The following is a 26,462-nucleotide window of genomic DNA, read 5'->3' on the forward strand; positions in this document are numbered from 1 at the left end:
CAACCTGCCCGCCCGTTCCGCCCCCGCAGCACTCCTACTGAAGGTGACTGTGCCCGGCGAGGACGCAGAGGGGCGGGGCCCCGAGAGCTGGGAGCCAGGATTGGGTGGGGGGCGGGGCGGCGGAGGGATTGCGGCGGCCCTTTAGCTGGCATAACCTTGAGGCTGAGGTAGCTGATCCCCGCACTGGAGCAACGCGTTGCGAGTCTTCGGACCTCTCTGCTGTAGCAGCGCATCCCGAGCCGGACGACGTCGGAGGTGAGCTTGGGGAGAGACTGGGCCATCCGTCCCCACCGGGGCTCCGTCCCCCCTGCCAGTGCGGAATCCTGGCCCGCCTGCGCACTCAGTGTGGCGCAGGATCCGTGGCATCTTGGATTCACCCGGTTGGGGTCTGAAGAGACGAGAAAGGCTGCTCGCGCCTAGGGCCTCCTCTTCAGAGCCCCCAGCTCCTGCTTCTTCCGAAGGCAGATGGGTCAGCCAGCCCCTTTCTTTCCCCAATCCCTGACCTTCCTCCACCCCCATTCTGGTCCCATCCTCCCCTCCCTTTACCTCCCTCTTCTGTTTGGTCCCATCCTCGTCTTCCTCCCCTTATTCTCTCCTAATTTGATCCTTTCCTCCCTCAGTCTCCCTCCCCCCTCCCCACTCTGCTCCCACGCTCGCCTCCTCCCCTTCACCCTTAATACTCGCTTCTCGTCTTCATCCTGTCCGTGTCCCTCTCATTCTGATGCTTTCTTTGTAACCTCTCCTTGAAACTTCTTTAGCTCCTCTCCCGCGTCCCTCCTCCATTCGGATTCTGTCCCCTCCTCGTACCTACCCCCATCCATGCCCTGGCTCCCGCCCCTCCCCCTCCTCTCTGGTCACGTTCGCTCCTCCGCACCCCTCTTCTTTGCAGCCTCCTTCTCGCCACCCGCGTCCTCGCCCCTCCCCCTCTGTTCTGGTCACGTCCGCCTGCTCTCCCGCCCCCGCCCCTCGGTCTCCCATCTCAGTCCTGTCCCCTTCTCCATCAGAGTTCCCCAGTCTCGGGCTCTCCTGCAGCCCCGGGCCCGCGTCCCGGCCTCACCGCCCGAAGTGCAGTGGTCTGCGGATGGGCGGGCTGGCTCGCGTGCGGCCGGGAGATGCAGCGGCGGCCCGGGGCGCAGCTAGAGGGTTACGTAACTCTTGGTCTTCCCCGCTGCAGAGGAAGAAAGGATGGCTGCCCTGTGGCGCGTTCCTGTTTTGTGCCGCCTCGAATACGATGGGGCGGCCGCAGGGCTGCTCTTGCTCCTAGGAGGTTACTGGGCTCCATCCCGCCAAGGCGGGGCTGCACGTAGCGGACCGGGACCCGTCCTGCCGCGCCCCGCCCCGCGCGATCGAGGACCACTGACCTTCGGGCCCGTTACGGGCCAAGCACCATCTCTGGCCCGACAAGCCTCCGCATGCTGCTCAGAGGCCTCCTTGCGTTCGAGACACTCACCTGCCTCCCCGCCTCTGCTTCACGTTACTTAACAGATGCGCCCGATTGTAGAGCGCAGAGGCCACGGGTTGGGGTGGGAGCAGGTTATGGGGAGAGTAGAATACGTCGAGCTTGGTGCCACGTGCGTGCATTCACTCAATAAAAACTCATGTGTAAAGAGCTGTTTTGGGGAGCGGCGTGGACACCAGGATGGCTACAAGGGTTATGGCCCACGGAACTCACCGTCTAATCAGGGAAAGAACATGAAAGTTATCAGTGGTAAGTGCTGTGAGGAAGGTACACACTTCCTGCTGGGGGTTGAGGGGAGGAGGCCTCACACTGGGTTTGAAGAAGCAGGAAAGCACCTTCCAGTCTGAAGGTTATTTAAAGACCCAGTAGTGGAAAGGCATCCCTTGGCTTCTTATCTGTGTCCTTGAAGCCCCTGACACTGATCCTCCTCTGCACAAATCAGCCTGATAGTTGAGGTCCGGGCATGATTGACATAGGCATTGGGAAGTTGGAAACAGGCTTTTTATAGATCAGGTTTAACTCATTAACATACTGATATGAGTAATGGTGGGAGTTCAGCCTCTGGACCTCAGTTTCCCATGTGTAACTTGTAACATTTTTCCTCTTGATTGTTGAAAGGATTGGTCGATATATACACACCTACATGAATATATGTTGAATACTCAGTGCAGTGTCTAATCTCAGGTGAGATGCCTCCAAATGTATTCTTTTGGTCACTGAGTGCAATTACTTAAACCGTAATTGAGCGCAAGGGCTCCTCTTCTGTCTGCCATCCCCAAACACATACTCATAGTTAATCTTTGGGAATCAGGCTCTCTAAATAGCAGACGTCTCCTGGAAACCAGTCCCCTCTGGGATCCTGGTACAGTGTTTACAGAGTAACTAATAATGTTACTCTTCAACTCTCCACTTGCCACAGGGGCTCTTTGGTCCTCTAGACAGAGGAAGGCAGGAGGGGGATGATTTGCAGCCTTTGGTGTTTGGCTACAAGAGTAGAAACAAACTTGGAACCCCAAGACTGAAATCTTCACCTGTTCCATTCCCACCCACTCCAGGTGGGGTTCTGGGATTTGCTCAGCCAGCTGGTAAGTGTGAGGTTAGGATTAGAGGCAAAGGCCAGTAGCTCCTTGTTGGCCGTAATGAGGGTGTGGCCACTCCCTGGGGTAGAGAGGAGGGCCTAGGTCAGGACTGCAGCATTGTTAGCAAATAATTCGCCCTCAGGTTGCCTGAGGATGCTGTTGGGAATGCAGTGGGCTGTTCTGAGGGGAAGAGTATGTAACCCATCACCAGGTCTGTGTGTGTAGGTGGGGGAGGCTTTGGGGAAGATGACTCAACATTTGAATTTATCTGCTTTTAAGAGAACTCTCTTCATTGGGTGAGTGGGGAAACTGCATTGTGGTCTTCGCCGGCTTAAAAGGTCCCCTCTCCCCTTTCAGTGAGTCAAATAATGAAGCATGCATTTCCCCCAGTTAAAAGCGTCTCAACTAAGTGACAAATGGTTGATGGAAGTCCCCAGGCTCTCTGTACTGCGCTTAGGTGCAGCATGGCAGAGCCTCATGCCCAGGTGATAGTCTGCACACCTATATTCCTGAGCCTTGTGCAGTGGGCATGGTTGCCATTTTGGGAATACGGGTTGTAGTGGACATGAATAACGATGACTTAAAGAATGTCCTTGAACTCATTTCTGAGTTACTGGACTTGAGCCTAAATATATGGACATTAGTCTTCTGTCTAGGGCAGCTGCTCTCGCTTTAAGCACTGCATTAGAAGTAAATAATTTTAGTGTTGAATTCACAGTTTAGCCAAGAGCATTATTGGGTCTTTAAGAATTGCAGCCCCAGTGATTTGGCAAGTTTGGTAGCTGTTACTCCAGACAGAGCTAGCACCTTACGGGAGGTGCTTCTGTGCTTTGAGTATTGTGACATTAATGTGGGGTCACAGGAAAAGCCATTTTATTTCTTAAAGCTGTTTATTAATGTTGAGGCAGTGGAAGAAATAAGGAAATGGTTGAGAGCAGGAAGGTAGAAAAAAAATGCAACTCTTGATTACAAACTTGCACTACAGGGGTTTTTATTTTTCCTCAGCTTTTATGAAGGCACGCCAGGGTGTGTTACTTTGGATAAGAGCTAAGACTGAGGTGAAGGTAGGGGGAAATGACTCATTTGACATTCTTTATTTCTGAATCATTCAAAATATCCACAGTCAAACCCCAGTTAACTGGTACACCGCAAGACTGAGTTGTCCATGGGAGCAGAGTTTTCTTGCAGCCTTGTTGCAGATCTTGTGAAATATGTGATTTATTTCGTGAACGGTCTTACAGGACCTTGAGTCATCACTTTAAGCATCAATTCTGATACAGATAGGAATAGAACGAAATGAAGACCATTCTTTTTTTTTTTTTTTTTTTTTTTGTAGGGGTGGGTGTGGGGCTTTGCGCCCTCAGCATGTTCACTGCCGAGTCCCTGGACCGCCAGGGAATTCCCAGTGAAGACCATTCGTAATACTACCATACTTCTGGGAACTTCCTTTTTTTTTTTTTTCCTTCTTTAACCACAAGCCAGCCTTAGACTAGATAAATGAATAGGCTGATTATTTGGGGCTTTGTTAAAGAAGCTGTTTGGGGAAGGTGAGCCAGGGTGGGTGGTCAGGCAGCCTCTGCTCTACCTTTTGGCCTCCTGCTATTACTGCTCAGCTTACGAGGGGGAGGTTGGCAGGGCCACCAAGTGGTGCAGCCCCGCCCTTGCAGCCGTTTTTCCTTCATTGGTTTGTGCTGGTCTGCACGTAGGAGGGAGAGCCAGCCTGCAGTACTTCTGGTGGCCTCTGCGACTCACCTCCCCCCAGTTCTTTCTATAGGCAAAACTCCTGGGGAACTGTAAGCCTCTCTTTCCTGACGCCAGCAAGCTGTGTTTGGAGGTCAGATAAGGGCTTTAGTGGGGGAGATGCCAAGACCAGATATGATAGGGCAGAGAGGTTGCTGGTCATAGCATTTCAGAGTATGGACCAGCTCAGCTGATGCAGTTCAAAAAAAAAACAAAGAAATTCTCTGAAAGGAGTCCCAGCCCTTCCAAACATTTAATCAACCAACGGATAACATTTATTTAACCTTAGACAACTGGTATCACCCCTATTTCAGGTGATGAGTGCAAAATAATTACTCAGCTGAGTCAGTCATGGTATATGAGACAAAGCTGTACACATTTTGGAGGAGTGCTGGAGTTTTGATCTAGTTGAGCCCGGGAAATAAAGACTTGGTAGACAAAACTATCCTGACACCTGATATCCCTCTTTTGTTATTACATTAGAGAGCAGATTAACACATGTTACCCATCAGATGGGCAAACATTTTAAGAGTCTGACAGTATCAAGTGTTGCAAAAGGTGTGGGAAGGCAAGAAATCACTTTACTGGTTGATTGTAAGTGGATATAACCACTTTGGAGAGCAATTCAGCACTATTTAGTAAAATAGGAAATAAACATACCCTGTGGCCCAGGAATTGATCTCTGGATATAGAAGCTCACACCTGCACAAGGAGACATGTACTAGGAGAGTTGTTATAGTATTGATTAATGAGGAAAAATTGGGTTTAATGGGGAAATGACCAGCCAGTAAGGGAATACATAAATAAATGGTCTAGTCATGCACCGGACTAGTATAGCAGTTCAAATGAATTAACTAGATCTGTGTACCAACTGGATAGATCTTAAATGTGCTGGAAAAGCAAGTTGTTTGATGATGCCTTACAGTATATTACTTAGGGTACTTTACAAGACAGCAATATCATAGGGTTCAGTATGGATACAGACACCCTTAAACGAACTAGAAGGATACAGAATTCATGACACTGGTTGGCTATCAAAGTTCATGATGGGATGTGGAAGGGTTGGAGGGACCTGGGAATGGAGGGAAAATGACCTGTATATAATGATAAATTTTTTTTTTAAGTCTAAAGAAAATCTGGATTTTTTTTTTTTAACTTTTGGCCGCACTTCACAGCTTGTTTGGCCGCACTGCACAGCTTGCGGGATCTTAGTTCCCCCACTAGGGGTTGAACCCAGGCCCTCGGCAGTGAAAGTGCAGAGTGCTAACCACTGGACTGCCAGGGAATTCCCTGGATAAATATTAATGGTCAGTTCTGGGTGGTAGAAATACAGATGTTAATATTTCTTTCTTTAGTTCAAAACAAAACAAAACAGAAGCAAACCTATGATGGTTACTGCAGGAAGACCAGGTATACTAACTAGGTCAGCGCTCTGGGAGAGCTGGCACTGCCCTTCCTCCTTTCATTCCCCCCTTCTTCTCCCTGCAGCTGCGATGCAGGGCAGCTCCTCCTTTAAATGCTGGGCCAGTGCCTCCCTTTGCTGAGGCCACCACCCATCCTGGTGTTGTACCTGACTTGCAAAGGCCCTAAATGAGTGTCCCAGGTTCCTTGCTGCTTCCAGAGTGTAAATATCATGCCCTGAAGCATTGCCTCATAATCTTAAGCCTAGTAAGGACCACAGCGCAGCAAAAGGTTCATCTAAACTTCCTCCTTCAGACTGAACCAGTTCTCTTCTCCGAGCATCTGCTATCAAATCCTCGGCATCTGAGATGGTAGAGGTTTCTCTGTCGGGACTTCCTGCCCTGGAGTTGAGTGGTCCTTTTGGGAGTAGGCTCATTTAGTATCAGCTTTTGTGCCCTATTGCACACTCAGATTTGAAATAGGACCTTGGGCTCCTGCTTATAATGTTTGTCACTTAGTTCTAGCCCTGAATAAAAGAGAAGGGAATTTTACTTGAACCTACAGGTGGGTTCATTTTGCTTTGTGTAACCTGGTGACACCAGACTTTGCTTTCTGTTATGGGGCCTGCTGAGGGTAGAATGGACTTGATATAACTCCCATCTCTTAGCTAAAAACTGCTTGTCCTCGCCCCACTCCATATGCAAATAGACTGTTGTCATTACTCTAACTGTATATGAGGATGAACAGCCGTTCACTTCAGACCTTATTAGGTTCCGTGGCTGGTCCAGCACCCATTTTGATCTTGTTGCTACCGTAGTCAGATTAGGGCCAGTCTTGGGAATTACATTTTTCTGCTCCATCATCTAGGAACAGAGCTCCTAGAGAACAGGCTGGCCTGAATGCCTTGTCCAACACGTTGTGATGCAAACTTTCTAATGGATGTTGGTGTTCTGAAGATTTGGGAATCAGACCTTCATGCTGGCTTGGAGACTTGAGAGGTGTAGGTAGCAAATTGATGTCAGAGCGAGAAACACAATCATAGGTACTAGGTGCCATCATTATTGAGTTAGTCTGTATGGTGAGATTGGCATCAGAGCAAAAATTGGCGCAGGGAGCCCTGGCTGGTTAAAGATTTTATGCAGATGCGGGCTCATAGGCCAGGCTGGTTTACTAGGGCAGAATGATGTGGGCTTTTGTGAAAGCTAGAATTGGTGGAGTGAAGCGTGATTCTTTCCCAGAACAACTTGCCAACAGTACGGACACTAAGTGGTGTTGGGTATTTTTTCTTTTATGATTTTCACCCTGTGGTTTCTGAAGAGTGACCAAAGAATTGTGTCTGGCATAAACAAAACTATAGCTTTAAAGAGCCAGGAGCCACTTGAGAAAGGCAAGGTGGGAGTAGGGGCCCCTGGAGCTGAGCTGTGACCGTGCCTGCTCCGTCCTTTCGGCACACTAAGGCCTCTGATGGTGTCTCATTTCTCAGAGAGGAGAAATGGCTCTGAGGAAGGTCCTACAGCAGGAGCTCAGGCTCAAGAATAAAGGCTCCCATACCTGGGCACAGCATTTGCCGCCATCAGTGGCTACGCTGGGCTTCCTTGGCTGGCTGGAGGTTGCCTCTGCATGTCTGTGCCTCCCGCAGAGGAGGATGCTGTAGTGAGTCAGACTGGCATGAGCTGGCCACGTCTCCTGGCGGGCACTGTGCAGACAGCCAGCCTGCGGGAGGGCAGCTCTTCCCAGAGGCCCGGCCTGAGAAACCGCCGCTGAGGCTGCTGTCCAGGGGCTGGGGGAGAGTCCAGAGTGTGTTTTAGGTAGGATGGGCAGCTTGTGCTCCGGAGAAGAGGCTCATTGGGCAGGAGAGCCCTAACCCTCCCTGCAAGGAAGGCTCCGGGGCAGAGCCTGAGGGGATAGAAAACCAGTTGGTGACCTGGGCATGAGACATGAAATCCCTAGTTTGGTAGAGGGCTTTAAGGACGTGGTGAGATCTTGTAGGAATATGGATGGACTTGCTGACAAGCCAGCTTTTTTGGATTGCTGGTGTGCAAATGCACTCAAACAAAATTTCACTTGTACCTAGTAATCTGGGTAAGCAAAAGATCAGAGCTTGCAGACCTCAGATTTAATTTGAGATGGTGAAATAGGGTTAGTGTTTGAGCCCAGTATAATTGTTATCTGCTAATAGCATCTCCTGTCCTTGAGGCAGCCCTTCTGTACCAGAATATCCTTGTCACAAAGATTTTGCTCTGATGCTTGAGGACAGACTAAACAGGAAAAGAATTTTGTTGGATTTGGGCATGTGACTAACAGGTTTTTTGGCACAGAATTGTCCTATGGACCATATTAACTTTTTTTTTTTTGCACTTTGAGATTCTGAATAGATCAAGGTTGACTTTTTCTTTTTGGCTGTGCTATGTGGCTTGCAGGATCTTAGTTCCCCAACCAGGGATTGAACCCAGGCCCCAACAGTGAAAGTGCCAAGTCGTAATCACTGGACCACCAGGGAATTCCCAAGGTTGACCTTCTTAGGTCAGTGAAACTATCCTGCAGTGCATTTGTGATCTAGGGCCTAAGATGCATTATCCCACCTCTGCTGTGTTTAGAATATTCCTGAATTGCCTAGAGCAGCAGTTGAATAATGGAACGGGGAGCTTCACATTTGTTTTAATTCCAACACTTTTACCAGGATGCTTTTAAATATATCATGTTCAGAAGAGGTACATTTGTAATTTTTCTTATTATGAAAGTGTTTAGTATCAGTAAATTTTTTAGTAAGGAGAAGAAAGAAATTTGCAATTTGCTGTAATCCTACCACCCAGATAACATGTTGATAATATTTTGTTAGATATCCTTACAGTCCTGTTATGTATGTTTAATTTATTGCCCCTTCCCGCCCCCCCCCAAAGAAAAGGGAGAGGGACCAGGTTCTTGTATAGAATAGTGAAATGTTAGTAAACCAAGGTTTAAAGAGACTTTAAAGGAAGGCAATCTTTGGGGTGTTAGGGGAGGGGATAAAGCATCGCAAAGGAGCCATTAAGAACGGTCTTACCTGCGAATTTTCTGTTATCAGTTTCTTGGTATTTTCTTGGGTGGCTTCTGTGTTTTCATTTATAACATAGCTGAATCTCTAGGAACAGCCACTACCTACTACTACCTGGATAGTACTTAAGGTACTTTCTTAAGGTACTTTTTCCATTACCCCAAAGAGCTTTAGGTGCACTCAGCTTTTACCTTAATCCTTGTACAGTTCTGCAGGGCAAGCCTTTCTCAGCTCCGAGCAGTCTTTGCAAGTGGGACCAAGGAGCCACCCTGAGCCAAAAAAAGAGCATTATGTCACCGGAAGCCCAAGGCCGGAGAACACAAGGTGTGACACAATAATCAGTGGCCCCAGCTGCGTCTTTGCAAAGAGACCCTAATGTCTCAGGTCTAGAGAAGATCCAACTGATGATTTTTAAGAAGAGTCGGGTTAGTTACTTCAACCCACTCGTTGAGATCACAGTACAGTCCTTGGACTGGATGACTCCCTTCGCCTGGAGGCCACAGCAAGGCCTGTGTGTTCCAGTTGCCTTGGTGTGCCACCGGGCACCATCTCTTGTTCCCTTAACAGCCAGACTCACCTAAGCCCAGGTGCTCTGGAGCTATATACACCCTACTTCAACCGTGAGTGCAGGTAAAGGGACCCCGGCTGCCCAGGCCATGCTGTCAGGAATTCAAAAGTTCCTCGGATTTGGTGGGGAAAGGGACGTATAGGTATAACTTTGATTTTGACAAAGAGGCATTAAGATACTCTGAAACATCATTCAGTAAACAACTGGAATACCCCCAAGTACTTGGTGCTAAGGGATATAAAACCAAAGAGGTCACGGAGGAGAGGATGTTGTTTTCATTTTGGTACCCGGTATGTTGTAGGGAGTTAGGAAATACATACTGAAAGGAACAGTATATGTGCCATGTGGAATAGTTAGCTGGTGTCTTATTTTCTCGTTTTTAAAGATTTAGTTTCTGTAGCTGGGGACTTGCAGCCAGCAGTTTTCAATAGCTTACAGGAAATTCACTCACAACTGGTCGCAAAGCTTCTTGGGCTTTTCTGGACTTCTCGAGGATGGCAGAGATGGGTTTAGATGCATGCCTTGTTCGAGCCACCCAGAGAGGCCACAGAGTCGGGGACGGAGGAGGAGACAGAGTAAGGGTTACATGTATGGGGTGCCTTGATTTGGAGCCCTGAGATTTAGGAGGTGGTGGGACAGGGCGAAAGAAGGGCTTGTTCCTGAGCCTGGGCTGAAGCACTTAGGTGAAGGATTTGAGAAGGAGTAAGCCTTGGTCTGAAAACTTGAGGAAAGGAATGGCATTCTGATGAGGCCTGTCAAGCTTCTGGCTCACATCCTTCCCTGATGGTTCTTGAAACACTGCCTGGAAGCTTCTCAAGTCTCTGTCTGTAATCAGCTAACTAACCGGCTGAGTGAGTTTAGTTGTAAAGTCAGTAATGAAGAAAAGCAAAGGTCGGGGGCAGTTGTGCCCCTGGTCAGGATTGTGACCTGGGCTGATTAATTACCTGGAACAGATGGTCTTTGTCACTGCGAGTGGTGTACTTGTCAGACTTAGAAAGGGAATTGGGTGGTGCATTAGAAGATCAGCTGGAAGGATTTGACAAGCGTTAATAATTTCTTCATGGTGCAACTCTCCTATTAATGTAATTGTAATAATTTTAGAACCAGACTAGTACCGTTATGGTTATCCTTGGTTTGATGCAAATTGCTTTGCACGTCCTAAAGTCCTTCTGACCAAAAGTACCATATGTAGTTTTTAGGTACAGATTCCTGGGATGAAAGATTTTGCATTCAGGGTTCTGGTTGAACTTTGCTTCCTGTGCAGGGACTGGTTTTTATTGCTTGTCAGTGGGTTGGGACCAACTCTCTAGCCTAGGATGAATTGAGTAATGGACTTACGTGGTCCTGTGGGTTAGTGAAAACCTAGAACTCCAGAACTAGGAGGACTGCCTGGATAGTGGTTGTCTCTATGACCAGGAAAGTCACTTTGGGTTTGGGTGGGGATTGTTAAGAGGCAGTGTGGGTGCCCCTTCCCACAGCAGATGTTTGTAGCTTATTTATTGATTGATTGATTGATTGATTGATTGCTGTGTTGGGTCTTCGCTTCTGTGCGAGGGCCCTCCCTAGCTGCGGCAAGTGGGGGCCACTCTTCATCGCGGTGCGCGGGCCTCTCACCATCGCGGCCTCTCCTGTTGCGGAGCACAGGCTCCAGACGCACAGGCTCAGTAGTTGTGGCTCACGGGCCCAGTTGCTCCGCGGCATGTGGGATCCTCCCAGACCAGGACACGAACCCGTGTCCCCCGCATTGGCAGGCAGACTCTCAACCACTGCGCCACCAGGGAAGCCCCTGTTTGTAGCTTTGAGACAGCTTTTCATACAAAAATCTAGATTCACCGAGGTACTAAACTAGGGGTGAGTTTTTATATCCCTGGAAGATTGGTTGCAACTTCCTTTTGAGGAAGCTCCTTCAGTGCTTGTAAAATGATGTTATTTTTATAGGATTAGCAGGGAAGCTGTTGAGGTAGATACTAGCCCAGTGTAAGGGAGGCGTGCCTACACGCCTTACAGTGGATGCCTGGGCCGTATATGTGTTGGGTATGTGGTTTTGACTTGTTCTTTGAGGTCTTTTCCACTTGCTCACAATAACGTGAGCCCGTGGCCTGACTTGAGGAGCACCCACACAGCCAGAGCGTGGCGGGGCTCCCTGTGGCTTCTGAACGAAGGGTGCTTGCTGAGTTAATGTGTAAGCAGGAAACAGCTTCCTGTGCCAAGCTGTATATTATAGCCGCCTCAGGCTTCTCAAACTGATCACTCTCTCTCCAGCTCCCCTGGACCCAAGACCTCAGAAGCCATGTCGAAGCCCCATAGTGATGCCGGGACTGCCTTCATTCAGACCCAGCAGCTGCACGCGGCCATGGCTGACACATTCCTGGAGCACATGTGCCGCCTGGACATTGACTCGCCGCCCATCACGGCCCGGAACACCGGCATCATCTGCACCATTGGTGAGTGGGGGGGGGGTGCCCCCTCCCCCCGAAACATGGGCTTCCTGAGACAGTGACCTTTCCTCTCCTGAAAGGACTAAATAAATGTGGCAGACCTGGGTGCTGAGCAAGATGCTCCAGAGATTCTTATGAGAACTGGTCAGAGGAGTTTGCAATAAAGAATTCTTATGCTTTATGCGTTCTGCTAAAGGTAAAATTTAGAGGGTATCTTCCTTAGCAGAGCATCTCAGAGACCTAGGAAGGATCTTTTTGACATGCTCTGTACAACCAGAATTCTGTAGTTGGACATCTGGCTGGGTTTCAGGGAGAGCATAGAGGGCTGGCCAAGACTTATCTAGGCTTTCCTCATTAGATGGAGCCTGTAGAATTTGAAGGAAATGGGGGATGTGTCCTTCTAAATCAAGAAAGTGGGCCAGCACAGTAATAGTCATGTGTATGCTTTTGAAAGAATTTTGAGTTATTTGGGGGAAAAAATTATCAAGAGTTCTTTAAATTGAAGCAAACTTAAAGTGTTATTCCTCCTTTGGATAATTAACACTTAATCACTTTAAAACTTTTTTTTTTTTTTTTTTTTACTAGGCCCAGCTTCCCGATCAGTGGAGACGCTGAAGGAGATGATTAAGTCTGGAATGAATGTGGCTCGTTTGAACTTTTCTCATGGAACTCATGAGGTGCGCCTCGGCTGGATAGATTGGCCACTGGGGCAGCTTGTAGGAAACGGGGTGGGGATGTCGTGTTCATTTAGCCACGGTGGACTGAGCAAGAAAGTGTGGGTTTTACAGCCAATGGGAAGATTGTCTTCACCAGCCCATCCCTACTTTCTTTTCCCCGTCTCCTGCCATCTCAAGTGGCCAGGTCTCCTCAAGCAGAGAAGACCTCCTTTGTAATTGGCCCTGGTTCTCCCCAGCACCTGTGCTCCATTAGCCCTCACTGAGGAAAGTGTGCAGGATTCTCCTGGAAACTCCTCTAAGCCATGGAGCTTGACACTCCTGCCCCAGGGTTTCTGTAACAGCTCATAACTGCAGTGACGAACCAGTAAGTTACCCTGCAGGTTATTCTGGCCTAGTTTAGACGCAAGATAAACTGGGCAGGTCCAGGAGAAGGGTTTTCATTATTGCAAGTGAAGACTGGGTCTAATGCACTAACACTATCTGGCATATAATACCCTACTTGATCAGCATTGTGTTCCCAGCCTGTCCCTTCCTGGGGGTTTTGGTACATTAAAATAAAGTCAGCATACTTCCCCAACAGTCTTGTAGGAGTGTCTTAGTGCTGGGGCTGTTGATGAGCTGACCTGACCCATTGGACCTTACCCAGGGACCAGGTGGCAGCTATTGGGAAGTGCTCCGTTCGTGCTTCTGTTCCCAAGATCAGAACAGACTCATCTTGAGGAGTGTGGGACCTGCCTGAGGGACAGTGCCTAACCTTCAGGTTCAACCACAGGCCATGGGATTTCATCCTGGTATTAAGAGAGGAGGAATGGGTGAGGCAAACTTTCCCTCCTCTTGACCTCTGTATTTCCTGTTCAGGATAAAGAAAATGCTACCCTGTAAGGTCAGGAGGTGAGGGGTTGCCCTCTGGCATTTGGAAGTTGGTGTTCAGCTTCAGCTAAAAATAAAGCCTCAGGAAGTGCAGTCTAAGAGGTGAATTCCTCCTTTCTGGAAACATGAGAATCTTCATTATAGGTTTTCTAACCCATGTTCCATAAACAGTCTATGGCCTGGCAGGTGTCCGACCTCCAAATGTCACGGGGGCCTGACCAAGTTTAGAGGAACTGTGCTCAGCAGGCACCCTGGGCAGGTTAAGACATCCATGGATGGCATTCTGTAATTTTCCACAGGCAGGGCGTCCTCGGCAGGAGTCACTAGGCATTCCTGCAAGTGTTAGCTTAGTCCGAAGAGAGAACTACAGGCATCACTGAAGGTCAGTTCACAACTGATCCCTACTGCTGGCCTGTGCCAGGGTCTCCTGTGTGCAGGGGGAGTAGCAGAAATAGATTTTAAGAAGTTGACCTTTAACTAGGCTTTATGGCCTCTTCCATCCAGTAAAATAATACCCCACAGCTCTGAAATGGCAAGGGCGAGTGGTATCTGCCCCTGCCGGAGCGGGGCTGGCTCAGAGATTTTGGTTTTTTTAAACTACAGGAGGCATTTGGACATTATCTGTGCTTTAACTCGTCTTCCCAGATTAGAGTTGGGATTAAAAAACAAAACAAAACAAAACACCCAAGCCCCTCTTGTGGGTTTAATTTGAGGTTTTTGACCAGGATAAAATTGTGTGGTCCCCTGGATCAGGGTTTTGGAAACTGATCTGAAATTGTTCTAATGTTAATTATATAATGTAAACAGTCTTAGTTTGATGAGCAGCTGGGACATGCTTTTCCAGCTCTTGACAATTTTAAATACTCTTCTAAGCAGAGCGTTGGAATTGCTTTTTCTCCCTCACGCTGACAGAGGGACATCCACATCCACACGTCTGCATCTGATCTTTTGGTTTTGTTGTTGTTGCATCTGATCTTTTGACAGCTTTGCCACAGTGTCTCTAGCCCCCACTTTTGGCAGTTCTCGTGGGCAAGATGTGTTCTTACTGAATGTGTGGTTCTATAATGCCATGTCGGCCAGAAAATACCGCCTTTTAAGGAACATACACTTAGAACCTTGCACAAGGACAGCGCTGACAGTTGGAACGCGTTACCCCTCCCTTCCCACCTCCTGTTCTCAGGTGCTGCTCTCCTGGACAGAGGTGGTTGAAGGACGAGGCCCACAAAGTGCTGAGTTGGGAGCCTCTGTTACTAGCAATGCCATATTGATAGCACGAAGATCTTTTGACATCTTGGCTCTGAGCCCCTTTTTAGTCAAACAGGAATGGCAAATGGAAAGAGAGAAAGGGCTTCAGAGACGAGATTGAAACCAGGATTTGTTGCAAGTGAGAAATGGCAAAGGTCAGTTAGTTCAGAGAAAGGTGTATTCCCACCTCTCCCTGTTCCACTTTCGTTTCTAATCAGACTGCAGGAAGTGATTGTCAGAACCAGGCCTGCATGACCTTAGCAGTGAGTTATTTAGCTTGGGCCACTGTTAGCTTAAGTAAATAACTGAGTTTGAATTGCAGTTGTAATCAGTAGAGGAAAAGCTCAGAATTACCAAATCTATCAGTCTGACATAGATGGCCAGATCAGTATTATCCTGATACAAGTCCTAGGTTTTTTACCCCAGTCGTCTGCTTTATTTCCTGAGGGTATTTGATGAATCCTAGAGGGGGAAAAAGGAGACAAATCTCTTTTATGTTGACATGTCTTGCCACCAAAACGTAAATATTCCAAAGTTCCTAAGATTTGCCCTTAAGAGTGGGTGAGGGCTGTGGTACAAGTGGGTAGAGGCCAAGGAGGTTGACGTAAGCCGGTAGAGGATGCTCGGGGAGTGGGCAGTGTGAGGGTATATGCTGGAGGCGGAGTTCTAGAACACCCACAGCTCTTTCCCGAGTGATCAGCTTCAGTGCCGGTCCTAGATCCTAGTGTGTGGGAGGACGCTTATCATCTCCCCTCCTTTCCCCCAGTACCACAAAGAGACCATCAAGAACGTGCGTGAAGCCACGGAAAGCTTTGCTTCCGACCCCATTCTCTACCGGCCAGTGGCTGTGGCCCTGGACACTAAAGGACCTGAGATCCGAACCGGGCTCATCAAGGGCGTGAGTATCCTGGGGAGAAGCTGGAGGAAGGCGCAGGGGACCCCAGAGACATCCTCAGCAGTCTGTCCCGGCCGGAAGCCACGTTTCTCAGAGTTTAGGTCTATAAATGAGAGTTTTATCCATCACTGTAAGAAGTCTTGATCTGATCTACTTCACTAAGAAACAATACCAGAAAGGAACCTCTTTTACACTCCAAACCTACTTCCAAGTCTCTCTAACTTGGGGGAGCAATTTCTTTGTCTCTTTTCCCCTATCATTAAATAGTATAACTAAAACATTCTAGGTTTCTCTTGGGTTATTTCCTTGAAGTATACTAAGTTGGACAGTCTGATTATTTCTTTCCAAAGGAAAAGGCTTTATTGTTATTTGCAGCTGAGATTTGCTCCTTGTTCCCTGGAGGAAAGAGCTTGTCTTCTCCCGCTAGGAGGGCCCGGCTTCTTTGGACTTGTGGTTTACTGTCTTGTCTGCAGAGCGGCACCGCCGAGGTGGAGCTGAAGAAGGGAGCTGCACTCAAGATCACCCTGGATAACGCCTACATGGAAAAGTGTGACGAGAACACCCTGTGGCTGGACTACAAGAACATCTGCAAGGTGGTGGATGTGGGCAGCAAGATCTACGTGGATGACGGCCTTATTTCTCTGCAGGTGAAGCAGAAAGGTATGTACGCGGGAGTCAGGCTCTAATTGTCTAAAACCAGCTCCCGTCTCTAAGTTTCTCTGGCAGAAGATAGCTAGCTTATTTGGCTGGCAGCGAGACTGAGTCTCTCTCTATATTCTCAGAAATTCCTTTTATAATAAACTCCTAGCCTCAAAAACAGATTTCACTCCAACTTAATTGTACTCTTGGGGAGGAGATGAGAAGGTTTCTTTTTTTTCTTTCTTGTTTTTTTGGCTTTGCGGTGCAGCTTGTGGGATCTTAGTTCCCCAACCAGGGATCGAACTTGAGCTGTCTGCCGTGAAAGCGTGGAGTCCTAACCACTGGACCGCCAGAGAATTCCCAAGATTTCTATTTTACTCATCCTCACTACTTTAGGCTTTCTGCTTCCCTCCTCCGTCCCCTCAGTAGGATACGTAGAGGACTCCAGTGTGCCTGGGAATGAGAGCTAACATTTAAGTGCCAGGCACTATTCTGAGCATCTTACATGATAATTTGTTTGAATTTTAAAACCACCTTATGAGTAGATATTATTATCCCTTTTTACCTGAGGCACAGAGCGGTTAATTGACTTGCCCACGGTTACACAGTTAGTGGAGTTGGGATGTGAACCCTGGCAGTGTGGCTCCAGCACCCACCATGTGCTATTTCCCAGTTCTCTGTACTGGGGAGAGCCTGCTTCCTGGTGAGGACACTTTTGCCCCTGTGGCTCTGCCTCTCGTACCTACTCCATTTCACACAGGTCATGACTTCCTGGTGACGGAGGTGGAGAATGGTGGCTCCTTGGGCAGCAAGAAGGGTGTGAACCTACCCGGGGCTGCTGTGGACCTGCCTGCCGTCTCAGAAAAGGACATCCAGGATCTGAAGTTTGGGGTAGAGCAGGATGTGGATATGGTGTTCGCGTCTTTCATCCGCAAGGCATCTGATGTCCATGAAGTCAGGAAGGTCCTGGGAGAGAAAGGAAAGAACATCAAGATAATCAGCAAAATTGAGAATCACGAGGGAGTTCGGAGGTAAGTCCACCCGACTGTCCCTTGCCTCCTTCAGCCCCAGCCCAGCTCTCTGAAGAGCACGATATATCCTGTGAATACTTGGCTACCTGCCCATCAGAATGAGACTCTCAGGCTTATCTCAGACCCACTGAATCAGAATATCCTACGAGGGGGAGTGGAAGGCATTGGTATTTCAAGGAAAAAAAAAAAAAAAAAAGCTTCCCAGGTGATTGGGGTGCCAGCCTCTTGACGTTGTTCCACAAGCCCAGGGACCAGCATTGGAGAGGACAGGGTCACTGCTCCCAGGCTCAGGAGCCATTGTGCTGCACTCCTGACACTGCCTGTGTTTGCTGGAATTGGGGACTACCAAGGGGGAAGAGACAGCAGGCTCTCAGGAAGGGACTCCCTCCCTTGGGAGCCCTGTGGAAGCTCAGGGCCTGGTGTTGACACGGAAGCATGTGGCCTCCTTGTCTTGCCGTAGAAAGCAGCCGGCTTGGTGATCAGGCCAGCTCTGGCATGGTATCTGCTTCTGAGGGGAAAGCATGCCGTCCTCCTCCAGGTCCACATTGTCCCAGCGCAGGTCCACCACCTCCCTAGTGCTCACCAGGTAGGGCCGTATGAGTAAGGCCAGCTGGGTGACATCTGTTCCTCTTTGGTTCCCTACTAGAACCCAGCGCTGCTGACACCCCACACCTACTTGTGGGGATTAGGTGTGAGCTTGGGAAGAGTGGGAGGAGCAGTCATCCTGTTGTGACCTTTCCATCCTTAGCTTTGTGTCGATGTCCTTTGTTCCGGGAAATTTGGGGTCCTCCCTCTGCCATCCTGATAAGCCATGGGTGTTTGCTGACCTTGGCTCCAGGCCAGGCAAAGCCATATTCTCATGCCTTCAGCAAGTTGGAGGGGGCCCCCTGAAGGAGCAGCCCTCAAGTGTCCTTGGCTGGGAGAGGCCATGGACCTTTGTGTCAGGAGCAGTCAGCCGCCTTGGGTTCCCTTTCTTCCTTGGAAGTGCCGACTGGAATGAAGATGGTAAAGAGACACCTTAAGAGGGGCCTCATAAGATGCAGATGGAGAGGAAATGAGCCCATAGGACTTTGGAGGAGACCTCGTCCCCTCCCCTTTCCCCCAGTGATGTGTCCATACTGGTGCCAAAGAAGCCCAACTAGCAGAACTGTTGGCCCCCTTTGGGGGACTGAAGTAGCTGGAACACCCCCCCACCTCCATGCATCCATGATGACGTCGTGGGTAGTTGTCCTGGTGCAAGGACGGCTAAGTCAGAGAATCCCAGGAGAACTTCCTTTGTGTCACCTTACTTGTGGCCCCTGTTCCATATAACCTCTCTCTCTTTCCAACTTCCATGTCAGGTTTGATGAGATCCTGGAAGCCAGTGATGGGATCATGGTGGCGCGTGGTGATCTAGGCATTGAGATTCCTGCAGAGAAGGTCTTTCTTGCTCAGAAGATGATGATTGGGCGGTGCAACCGAGCTGGGAAGCCTGTCATCTGTGCCACGCAGGTATGTGCCTCTTCCCGAGTTTGCATCCTTGCACAGGAAATTTGGAGGCTACCCGGTCTCTTCCCATGGACCCCCCTGCCCCATGTCACAGACAGACAGACAGACAGACAGACACACACACACACACACACACACACACACACACACACCCTCTCCCCCTACCCCACCACCCCTCCCCTGCCCCCATGCACCTACACAAAGCTGTACTCTGCATATACACACGATCCAGGGGGTCAGTTTGTCTCTGAAGACAGCCCAGGCCACGTCTCACGAATACCCCGTCCCCTCCCAGATGCTGGAGAGCATGATCAAGAAGCCTCGCCCCACCCGGGCTGAGGGCAGTGACGTGGCCAATGCAGTCTTGGACGGAGCCGACTGCATCATGCTGTCTGGAGAGACGGCCAAAGGGGACTACCCGCTGGAAGCTGTGCGCATGCAACACCTGGTGAGTTCTCGGGGCCTGCCCATCGCCCTGGCTGGGGCTGGGATGGAGGCGAGCTCTGGCACAGAGCGACACCTTTTAGGCTTCTGCGCCCACGATCTTTTATTACCCTCCAAGTCACAAGCAGAGTGAGGAGGTGTGTGCTGGGGGCGTGGAGGTGTCTTGTTTTTTTTTTCTGTTCTGCCTTCCTGCCCACACCAGTCTCCTAGCTCCTTCTGTTCTGGAGGCGGCCTCCTTCATCAGCTGTAGCACAGTTCACTCCTGTCTGCAGGATTGTGAATCCTTCCCTTGGCTCAAGTACTGGGATATGTGTACCTCTTCCTCTGGACAGCCTAGAGGACCTGAGTACCTCTGCCCTGTTCTGGAAAAGGCCAAGGGCTCCTGCTCCCAGCTGTCCTGTTTGGCTTCCAATTTGATTCCCCACCTGTCCCCAGCCAGGTGCCTCCCTGACGGGGGCCTCTGGGCCCGCACTGCAGGCTGTGGCCTGCACTGACTTGGCTGCAGGCTGGCCTTGCATGGTGCCTGCAGCAGCGCCTGCTTTGCTGAGCTGTTGCACTCGCCCTAGACTAAAAAGTGGGGTTTAAGTGATGGGTGACAGGCCCACAAATAGAAACAGGTTCAAGGCTGGCTGATCCCGCCTGGCCCTGGGGTGAGAGCGTCTGGAGGAGCCCTGGAGGCCACTCTTTCTCCTGTGGGAGCTAGCTTTTCCAGGGTCTCCCGCTCTGCCGTGTCCCACAGCGTGGCTGCTCCTGCTCTAGAGCTTACTGAAGAGTTAACACAGGGATGGGTCGTCAGGCCTGGGAAAACGAGTGTTGCAAATGAACTTTCACAGCAGTCCTAGGTCGCTGTTGATAATGTATAGCTCAGTGAACTTGCCTCCTACCCTGAAACGGTGTTTCTTTAACCTTCCTATTCGCTTTCCAGCCAACAAAGGACCCCAAGCCCTTTGTGTGACAGCCCCTCCCCTGCATTCCCCGAAATTTAAAACAGTCCCCCAAAAAGAACATCTGGACTAGATAATCGTCCTTTCCTCCTTCATTTTCTATGTGATTATTAGGCTTAGATGGCTTCCAGAGAAGACATGAGAGTTATATTAAATACTTTTTCAGGGATGAAACAAGACATCTTGACTACAGATGTCTTCTGGTCTGTCCTTGGCACCCTGGGTGGATTTGCCCATAATGAAATTGGTAGAGACCAATCCCTGTCCCTGGGACAGCTGTGTTTCCTGGCTGATATGCCACCCTCCGTGTGTGACATGATTGCTGTCACAGATGCTCATGCACTCTGGGCTCATGGTCATTCTCACAACTGCCCCAGTGGTGAGTGCTTCCTCTCTCCTGGGGGACAGTGGACCTTGAACCTCTCCCCTCTAGAGTGGCTGCCATTATGTTTATGGGTCTCCACACATCATCCTTTCTCTATAACTGCCTTGCTTAGTTGTGTGGCCCCATGGCCTCTGAGATGCGAGAGTGACCTTGACCTGATTTATGGAACTATGAAACCACATAGACTGTAGGGACTTTCATGTCTCTATCAAATTTAACCTCTCAAGGCCTTATTAAATGAATTAGATGGGATATGTTTAATTATAGCCTTAGCGTTAAATTTCACTACTATTATTAAATGTCTGTTAAGTCCTTGTGTAGATTGACGTAATCTCCATAACCTCAGTGAGATAGATGTCACCCCATTTTATAGATGAGGGTACATGGTAATAGGGCTTGAGTTTGGACCCAGATCTGCTGACTCCGAAGCCAGCGTTCTCTCCTGCAACATGGTACTTCGTCTAGCAAGAGATCAAGACAGGTATCCATGTGGGGCCTGTACTGGGGTCACAGTCTAAGAACCAGACTCTGGGCTCTGAACACACGTCTGTTTTTCCATACCCCAGTCTTTCCTTTGAACAGACAGACACTTAGAACTGCAAGACTGGGATTGCATGGCACTGCTCAGGAGATAAGTTATGGGGTCTGGGCCAGGTGGTACAGGCCTCTCCTGTCCATGTCACCAGTTAACACTGGCCAACAGCGTCCCCTCTTACCTGTCCACTGCTTTCTCCTTTATCTCACTGATGCAGTTGATGTCCCTTAACTAAGGGCTAGGCAGTACCAGGTATGGTTCTCTTTCCTGTTCACGTTTCCTGTCCTTTTGGGCTGCATGCATTCCATTCTTGCAGGAAGAAAACCTTTAACCTAGCAAATTCTGCCACTCATCTTCTTATCCTGTCAAATTAATGAGGTGGCATTACTGATTCTTCCCTCACCCATCATTCTCTAAGATGCTGGTAATTGCATTATAACCCTCTAAAGCTTAAATTTTCTTCCTAATTCTTGGTGTTATCTGAGCAGGTGGTCTGTAAATAACTCAGTGGCTTTCTCATGGGTGTTTTAATCATTTGACTTAATCAAATGTCTTGTTAAACTTACCTGCGTGTTTCCACAGGCACCTGTCTCTTCACATGGCTGTTCTGCCTGACCTCAAAACTCGCCAATTTTCCACCTGCCTGCTTAGAAACGCGGTCAAGCCGCGTGACCTTGGCTTTGCCTGACCTCAGTTTTCCAGCACTGCTCAGTGTGCTTGCACGGCATGCCGTTGGACAGGCTGGTAGCGTCCCTGTGTCTGAAGCCAAGCAAGCACTCCACGTGTGCGTGGAGGCCAGGCATGAAGCCTGGTAGTAACCACCAGACAGCCATGTGAGGAGGGAGGCCTGTTCCCTCCTGTGAGCTGTGTCATGAGGCAGCGTGGTCAAGTCCTGCCAGGGAGCTGTGTAGGCCCCAGAGCCCCGGGGGCCCAGCCTCTGCATGTTTCCATGCCCAGGCACTAGAGCCTGCCACCATATTGTCTCCCTCCACCTCCACCGCCAATCAGAAAGTCCTTCCAAAATCAATAGATCCTTCCAGAACGGAAGAATCCGTTTCCCCTCGGTTGGAGGGGAAGCAGTAGCAGTTGATGTTTGAAGTCCTGCACACATCCCTAAGCGGGCTTTCATCACCCTGCCTCTTTGCATCTGCCTGAGGACAGACTTAGCCAATTAACCTAAGGTACCTTCCCCTCTTCCTTGCCTCCCCTCCCCCTAAACCTTACAGATAGCTCGTGAGGCTGAGGCAGCCATGTTCCACCTCAAGCTGTTTGAAGAACTTGCGCGAGCCTCACGTCACTCCACAGACCTCATGGAAGCCATGGCCATGGGCAGCGTGGAGGCTTCTTATAAGTGTTTAGCGGCAGCTTTGATAGTTCTGACGGAGTCTGGCAGGTAGGGCCCCGAGGGCAGGTAACTCCAGCCGCTCTAGAAGACAGCCAGGGCCCAGCCCTGCGCCTGGGGCCCGCACTCAGCACCTCTCCTCTCACCTGCAGGAAGCCAGCCAGGGAGTCAGGGCAGGCCAGGGCCGCAGGGTCCCTCAGCTCAGCAGGCATAGCGACGTCACAGGCGCCTGGTGAAGGGCTGGTTCCTGCGAGTCTGGATCTCGCTTAGCTCAGAACCTCCAGCGACTGGGCTCTTCTTGGCCTCTGCTCCCAGGGACACGCTTCTCACCAGCTGTCTGTGCGACTGTTCCCCTCCCTCTCCCGTGTGGCACGGCTCTGACAAAGCTCTGTCCCCCTCTCGTCCCTCTGGAACGATGTTGCCCCTCCCTAGATTGCCCGTGAGGCAGAGGCTGCCATCTACCATTTGCAATTATTTGAGGAGCTCCGCCGCCTGTCGCCCATTACCAGTGACCCCACCGAAGCCGCCGCCGTGGGTGCCGTGGAGGCGTCCTTCAAGTGCTGCAGTGGGGCCATAATCGTCCTCACCAAGTCTGGCAGGTAGGAGGTGGCAGCGGCTCCCTGGGAACGCCCAGCTCGGCGGCACCTTTCCTTGGGGGTCCTGGGAGCAGTGCACTAAACGGTGCTCAGGTGGCACCAAGCGAAGGTAAGACCCCTCAGCCTGTGCCCGGGACCCTGCAGGGACGGAGCTCCCCTGGCCCCCTGGCCAGGCTCTGGGAGCGAGCAGAGCCCCTGCCCTGGGCCTGGAGGACAGGATCCCAGGCAGCACTTGTAGGCGTGTCAGACCATTTGGGTCCAAAGCAAGTTTATACCCTCACAGTGAACTAGAGACTTCATTACATAGACAGATAGACTGATGACAAATGGTTGATGTTTGAAAGCTGTTTTTCTCAAAAAGTAAAGGATAACCAGTTTTGCTTATTCTAGTTGCTGTGTGCTCTTTAAAAAGTTCAGTGTGGAAAATTAGCACTGTTTGCTGACATGCTATTTGGTTGGTGCACCCGACCCGTCAGTCTCTGAGTCCCAAAGAGAAGTGGGTGCCGCCCAGGGAAGGTCACCATGGTGTGTTGCTGGCACTTGGGCCGTGCAGCCAGGCTAAGGCCTCTGCTTGGCCTCAGGCTCGGGGTCCCTTCCAGATCACCGGGCTGTCATCCTTCCCTCCCTGGGTCCGGGGTGTGCTCCTCCTCCGCAGGGCAGCTAGGGTTTCCTCGAGGAGGCGGGTGGAGAGGAGCAGACAGGCAGCCCCCCACACGCCAAGCAGCAGCAGGTGGGACTGCCTTTAGGACCAGGACACACGACGTGTGCAGATTCCCTCAGCAGAGGGCTCAGGATGAAAAGCTCCCACCATTTGGGATGACCTTTGTGAAAAAGTCCAGCCTTTGCTACTTGGCTATTTTTAGCTCCAGGCTTCTGGGATTTCACTCTCAGCGAGTCCTGACTTCAGCACTTGCTGCCCTCTGAAAGCCTTGTATGGAGGCCAGGCCTTAACGCAGGGCGCCCTCTGCTGTGACATGGCTTAAGTTTCCCTGACACCTGTTGAGTGTCCTCATAGCTTGCCTTCCAGGCCCCAGTTCCCCCTGCAGGCCCCTCCACCTCCCGAGGCACATCTGCAGCCACACGTGTACAGTGGCAGTGCTGGAGGAAGCACCTGGTGCTGGGGCTCTACAGGGGTCCCCTCCCCTCCAGAGGAGCCTTCACAGGCAGAGCCTCCCCCACTGACACTCCCATCCCCTGGTCTTGCCTCCTGGGTAGCACCTATATTTCTAAGCCTCACTTAGATACTCAGGTTTGACTGTGGGGCTCTACAGCGCAGTTGCTGGGACTGTTTCAGGGACCCGGGGGGTCACGTGGAGTCAGGAGAGGGCACAGCAATAGGGAAGACTTGCGTTGTAGATTCCAAGGGGGACTGGTGGGCTCTGCTCCTGTTTTCTTGCAAATGTCAAGAGTCAGGTGCTATTCCCATGTTGCTTGGCTTGTAGCTGCTGCCAAGTACGGGCCGTGTGGGGTAAGTGGGGGAAACTGATCTTGCTGGGTCAGCATGATCCTGGGGCCCTGGCCTGTTGGGAGGTGGGTAGGCCAGATGGGTAGCATAGCTATGAAGAAGAATTATGTGCTGTGGAAGATACAGGATGATGAGCCGCCCCAGTCTTGGGAGCAGATGTTGAAATGGCCAGAGAGCCTCAGGCTGGCATAGGGAGTTGGATTAGAGGGTGAGTTGCTGCTGAAGGCCCTGAGGAGCTTCCTGGGACACTGTTTAACAGTCTTGTCTGCTTGTCCCCTGTCTCAGGTCTGCACATCAGGTGTCCAGATATCGCCCCCGGGCTCCCATCATTGCTGTGACCCGGAATCACCAGACAGCTCGCCAGGCCCACCTGTACCGTGGCGTCTTCCCTGTGGTGTGTAAGGACCCAGTGCAGGAGGCCTGGGCTGAGGACGTGGACCTCCGGGTGAACTTGGCCATGAATGTTGGTGCGTGGCTGGGAGCAAGGGCTAGAGGTGGAGGGGTGGAGAAGGTGCCTGAGCACTGGTCTCTCTGAGACCCTATAGAAAGGGGAACATGTTGGCCTTTGGGTGCAAGAGCCCTAGCTGTCCTCACAGGGAATGTTCTCTGAATCCTTCATCCCATTCGCTGGAGTCCTGGGCCGAGCCCAGGAGGGAAGAGGGGCCTTTGAGTTGTGGGGCTGAGCACCCCAGGTTCTCTCCTCACTCTCTTCCAGTCTGGGATCCAAAGCAGATTATCCAAACCCTGGATAATCGGGGTTGTCCATTCTTTGGCATCTGCTCATTATTGAGGTTTTTCATAAAATTAGCCAGAGCTCCTACACTTGGAGCCAGCACACGTACAAATTATGTATTCATATGGCCTTTGTCCCAGTATAAGAGTAGGATATCATGTGATGAGAGGAAGCAGCTAGCTGTGACCCTGGGCTGGGCTGTCCACCCTCTAGAGTAGAAAATGAATGATGTCCAAAGGTCCCTGCCAACTCTGCCATCTGAGCCATACAGATGTATCAAGGCTTCCCTCATCCCCTTTGCCTGGGCTGTGAGGCTGGCGCCACCTTGTGGTGTAAGGAAGTAAAGGCCCGTCAGCCCTGCTTAGCTTCCTCCGACTGTGGGGCAGTCTCCCAGGTGCATACCTTCTTGGCTTGATTCTTCACTCACCAGCCCCTCTTCTCTTCCTCCAGGCAAGGCCCGAGGCTTCTTCAAGAAGGGAGATGTGGTCATTGTGCTGACCGGGTGGCGCCCTGGTTCTGGCTTCACCAACACCATGCGTGTAGTTCCTGTGCCGTGATGGGCCCCGGAGCCCCTCCTTCAGCCCCTGTCCCATTCCCCTTCCCCATCCCATCCATTAGGCCAGCAATGCTTGTAGTGCTCACTTGGGGCTGTGGTGTGGCACTGGGCTGGGACGCCAGGGAAGAAGATTAACGCCTCTGTGAAACACGGCTGTTTTTAAGACCCTGCTTGGGTGGGGTAGTTCAGAGCTGGGCCACCCATCATGTGGCCCCATCCAAGCAAGGGACGGAGGAGTGGTGCAGGCAGGACTGGAGGCCCCAGAGCTTCACACAGAGGGCAACAGCTCCTGCTTCTCTTCCTTTGTGTACTCGATTCAGTTCCTGTAGAAAATGGATACCCAGAGAACTCCCAGCCCTGGCGTGGGATCAGGAGATAGCCGGCTAAGAGTAGGGGCCTTAGGGCATGGGGCAGAGGTTCCAGTTTAAGCAGACTCTGGCCCTGGCCCTTGCTTGCTTCTCCAGCCCCCTCAGCCTCCCTCACTCCCACCTTGTTGTGCACTTCTGTTCCTTCACTCCACTCGACTGTTGCTGCAGACAAACACTCCACCCTCCACCTTCCATTTCCCCCACTACTGCAGCCGCCTCCAGGCCTGTTGCTATAGAGCCTACCTGTATGTCAATAAACAACAGCTGAAGCACCTGTTTCCTCTCTTTTCTGATGGGGGGGGGGTGGGTGGTTGAACCCTGCCCTCCGAGTAGGGTGAAAATGGCAAGAGCCCTGTGGCTCCTGGTGAGTACTCCTGTGTAACAACTCAGGCCACTTGCCGTCCTGTCCCCTGGGGTGCAGAGGTGCTGGGGAAGCAGTGGCTGACTGTCTTGAGAATATAGGTTACCCTTTTCAGCACCCTGGGGTCTAAAAGCTCCTGCAGCTGGGGAAATTTTAACAGCTTATTTGG

At 50.7% G+C, this 26,462-nt stretch overlaps 1 protein-coding gene across 2 annotated transcripts; it reads left to right on the forward strand.

Moving 5' to 3' along the window:
* The first annotated feature begins 138 nt into the window (after positions 1-138).
* Positions 139-26,204, forward strand: PKM (pyruvate kinase M1/2). 2 transcript variants are annotated; one of them, XM_059912813.1, is made up of 11 exons: positions 139-255; positions 11,544-11,725; positions 12,305-12,396; positions 15,278-15,409; positions 15,880-16,066; positions 16,806-17,076; positions 18,417-18,567; positions 18,860-19,012; positions 22,099-22,265; positions 24,561-24,742; positions 25,459-26,204. In XM_059912813.1, the coding sequence occupies exons 2-11, from the start codon at positions 11,572-11,574 to the stop codon at positions 25,563-25,565; spliced, it is 1,596 nt and encodes a 531-aa protein (XP_059768796.1). In that variant the 5' UTR covers positions 139-255; positions 11,544-11,571; the 3' UTR covers positions 25,566-26,204. The 2 variants fall into 2 exon arrangements, with proteins under 2 accessions (XP_059768796.1, XP_059768794.1); XM_059912811.1 differs by lacking the exon at positions 22,099-22,265 and adding an exon at positions 22,647-22,813 and having other exon boundaries at positions 142-255.
* The last annotated feature ends 258 nt before the right edge of the window (positions 26,205-26,462 follow it).

The sequence above is a fragment of the Balaenoptera ricei genome, chromosome 2 (genome assembly GCF_028023285.1).
Source record: "Balaenoptera ricei isolate mBalRic1 chromosome 2, mBalRic1.hap2, whole genome shotgun sequence".
Lineage (NCBI taxonomy): Eukaryota > Metazoa > Chordata > Mammalia > Artiodactyla > Balaenopteridae > Balaenoptera > Balaenoptera ricei.

What these genes read in the sequence shown, in the direction of transcription:
- PKM (XM_059912813.1), top strand. Translation starts at nt 11,572, where the DNA reads ATGTCGAAGCCCCATAGTGATGCCGGGACTGCCTTCATTCAGACCCAG. An exon ending in GAACCGGGCTCATCAAGGGC is followed by an intron (nt 15,410 to 15,879) that starts GTGAGTATCCTG and finishes TCTTGTCTGCAG; the next exon opens with AGCGGCACCGCCGAGGTGGA. An exon ending in CTGTGCGCATGCAACACCTG is followed by an intron (nt 19,013 to 22,098) that starts GTGAGTTCTCGG and finishes TAAACCTTACAG; the next exon opens with ATAGCTCGTGAGGCTGAGGC.